General features: G+C 43.3%; 1 protein-coding gene across 1 annotated transcript in view; it reads right to left on the bottom strand.

Moving 5' to 3' along the window:
- Window positions 1–154: 154 nt before the first annotated feature.
- The window catches only part of H257_18512 (hypothetical protein), an 8,346-nt gene continuing 7,067 nt past the window's right edge, over window positions 155–1,433 (bottom strand). The window contains exons 23-25 of the mRNA XM_009847593.1: window positions 1,030–1,407; window positions 463–912; window positions 155–313 (exon numbers count right to left, since the gene is read on the bottom strand). Coding sequence (XP_009845895.1) covers window positions 209–313; window positions 463–912; window positions 1,030–1,407 — 933 coding nt within the window. The 3' untranslated portion in view covers window positions 155–208. The remainder of the gene's footprint in view (window positions 314–462; window positions 913–1,029; window positions 1,408–1,433) is intronic.

The raw sequence follows: 1,433 nt of genomic DNA, 5'->3' as shown, positions 1-1,433 counted from the left end.
GTAATTCATGCATGATTCATATTTCGTCAATCTATCCTGTGTTTTCTATATATTAGTATTTTCTACAAAGCCAGGATGTTGCCACTTTGACTAACGTTACCTCGAAGAAAACTGCCATGATATTATTATTACATGAACGAAATATTATGAATACGTCTGTCGTCTTTGAACGATATTGATATTTTTTTGCATTTATATTTTCATAGTCCTATTCGTCTTCAAACTCATCGTCCAAGTACATCATGGCGCTTGTTTCTGGTCTCGCGACATCCACGATACTTTGCGTCGACGACGACGCATCACGCACATCGTCCTACATGAAAACATAAAAATTATCATCACAAAATAATATATATATATATATAAACGCACATAATATATATAGGTTTGAAATAAAATCTCAGATAATAATATATATATATATAGATATATCCAAAGAATAGCTTCGTATTGTCAACCTACCAAAGGAATACCAGACAAGGCAGCAGCGGTAGGGTCTGGCTCACTGGAGCGTCCACTGCCGAGTACTATCCCATCTTCAAACTCATTGTCATATGCTGGCAACAAGCTGCCCGCCCTCGTTTCTTCGGTAGTAAATGGCGGAAGCAGGGGAGAAAGTAGATTGTGGATGGTCGATGGGGGGGCTTCTAGCTGGTTGTGAGGAGCAACTTGATCATCCTGGGCGGACCCACTAGCCTTGGTTTTATCGGGACTGGATTCTACTATATTTGGGGCAGTTTCGGGGCTAGTTAGCCTAGCTTGGTCCGCGTTGAACTGGTCCGAGTCCATCTTGTTTGGCTGGTAATTACTGCTTCTGCTGCCATCATCAGTGTCATCGTATTTGTGTGGTGTTGAAGACTCGTCGAATGTATGGGCACTTATTGTACGCCGTTGTTGGCTGCTGGGGTTGTCCTGATATCATGGGAGAATTAATCCCGTTAATCGAGTTCATTGCAACCAATAAATCTATATAGAGTCCTGCAAACTAATACTACTAGTTGGGTCGCTTTGATGTATCGCGGTACTTACAGGTAGTTGATCCACTTCTTTGGACTCTGGCGAAGCAACTACGTCAGCCACGCCATCGCCACCTCCAGGTTTGGCTCGACTTATGTCGAATCCATCACTGCCATAAGCCAGCTCCACTTGTGAAGCAACGTCGTCATCTGATTGGCGTTCTGGAGATAGTTGCTGTCGCCGTAACTTGACTTTATGTCTAGCCAGTGACTGCCGCGTCATGCATTGGATGCGCACAGCCGCCATATCTTTTTTCTGATAGTTTTCTTTTTCTTCTTGTCGCTGCTGAGCAACTTGCTTGGAAAATTTCTCTCGACGTGTCTGCACCTCTTTCGTAGCCATGCGCCGTCTCGCCAAGCTTTGAATCTTCACCGCGGCGAGTTGGTTTGGCTACAATATATATATATATATATAGT

The sequence above is a fragment of the Aphanomyces astaci genome (assembly GCF_000520075.1).
Source record: "Aphanomyces astaci strain APO3 unplaced genomic scaffold supercont1.171, whole genome shotgun sequence".
NCBI classification, from domain to species: domain Eukaryota; phylum Oomycota; class Saprolegniomycetes; order Saprolegniales; family Verrucalvaceae; genus Aphanomyces; species Aphanomyces astaci.
Note: the sequence above shows the minus strand (reverse complement) of the source record. Positions and strands in the feature narration are given on the sequence as shown.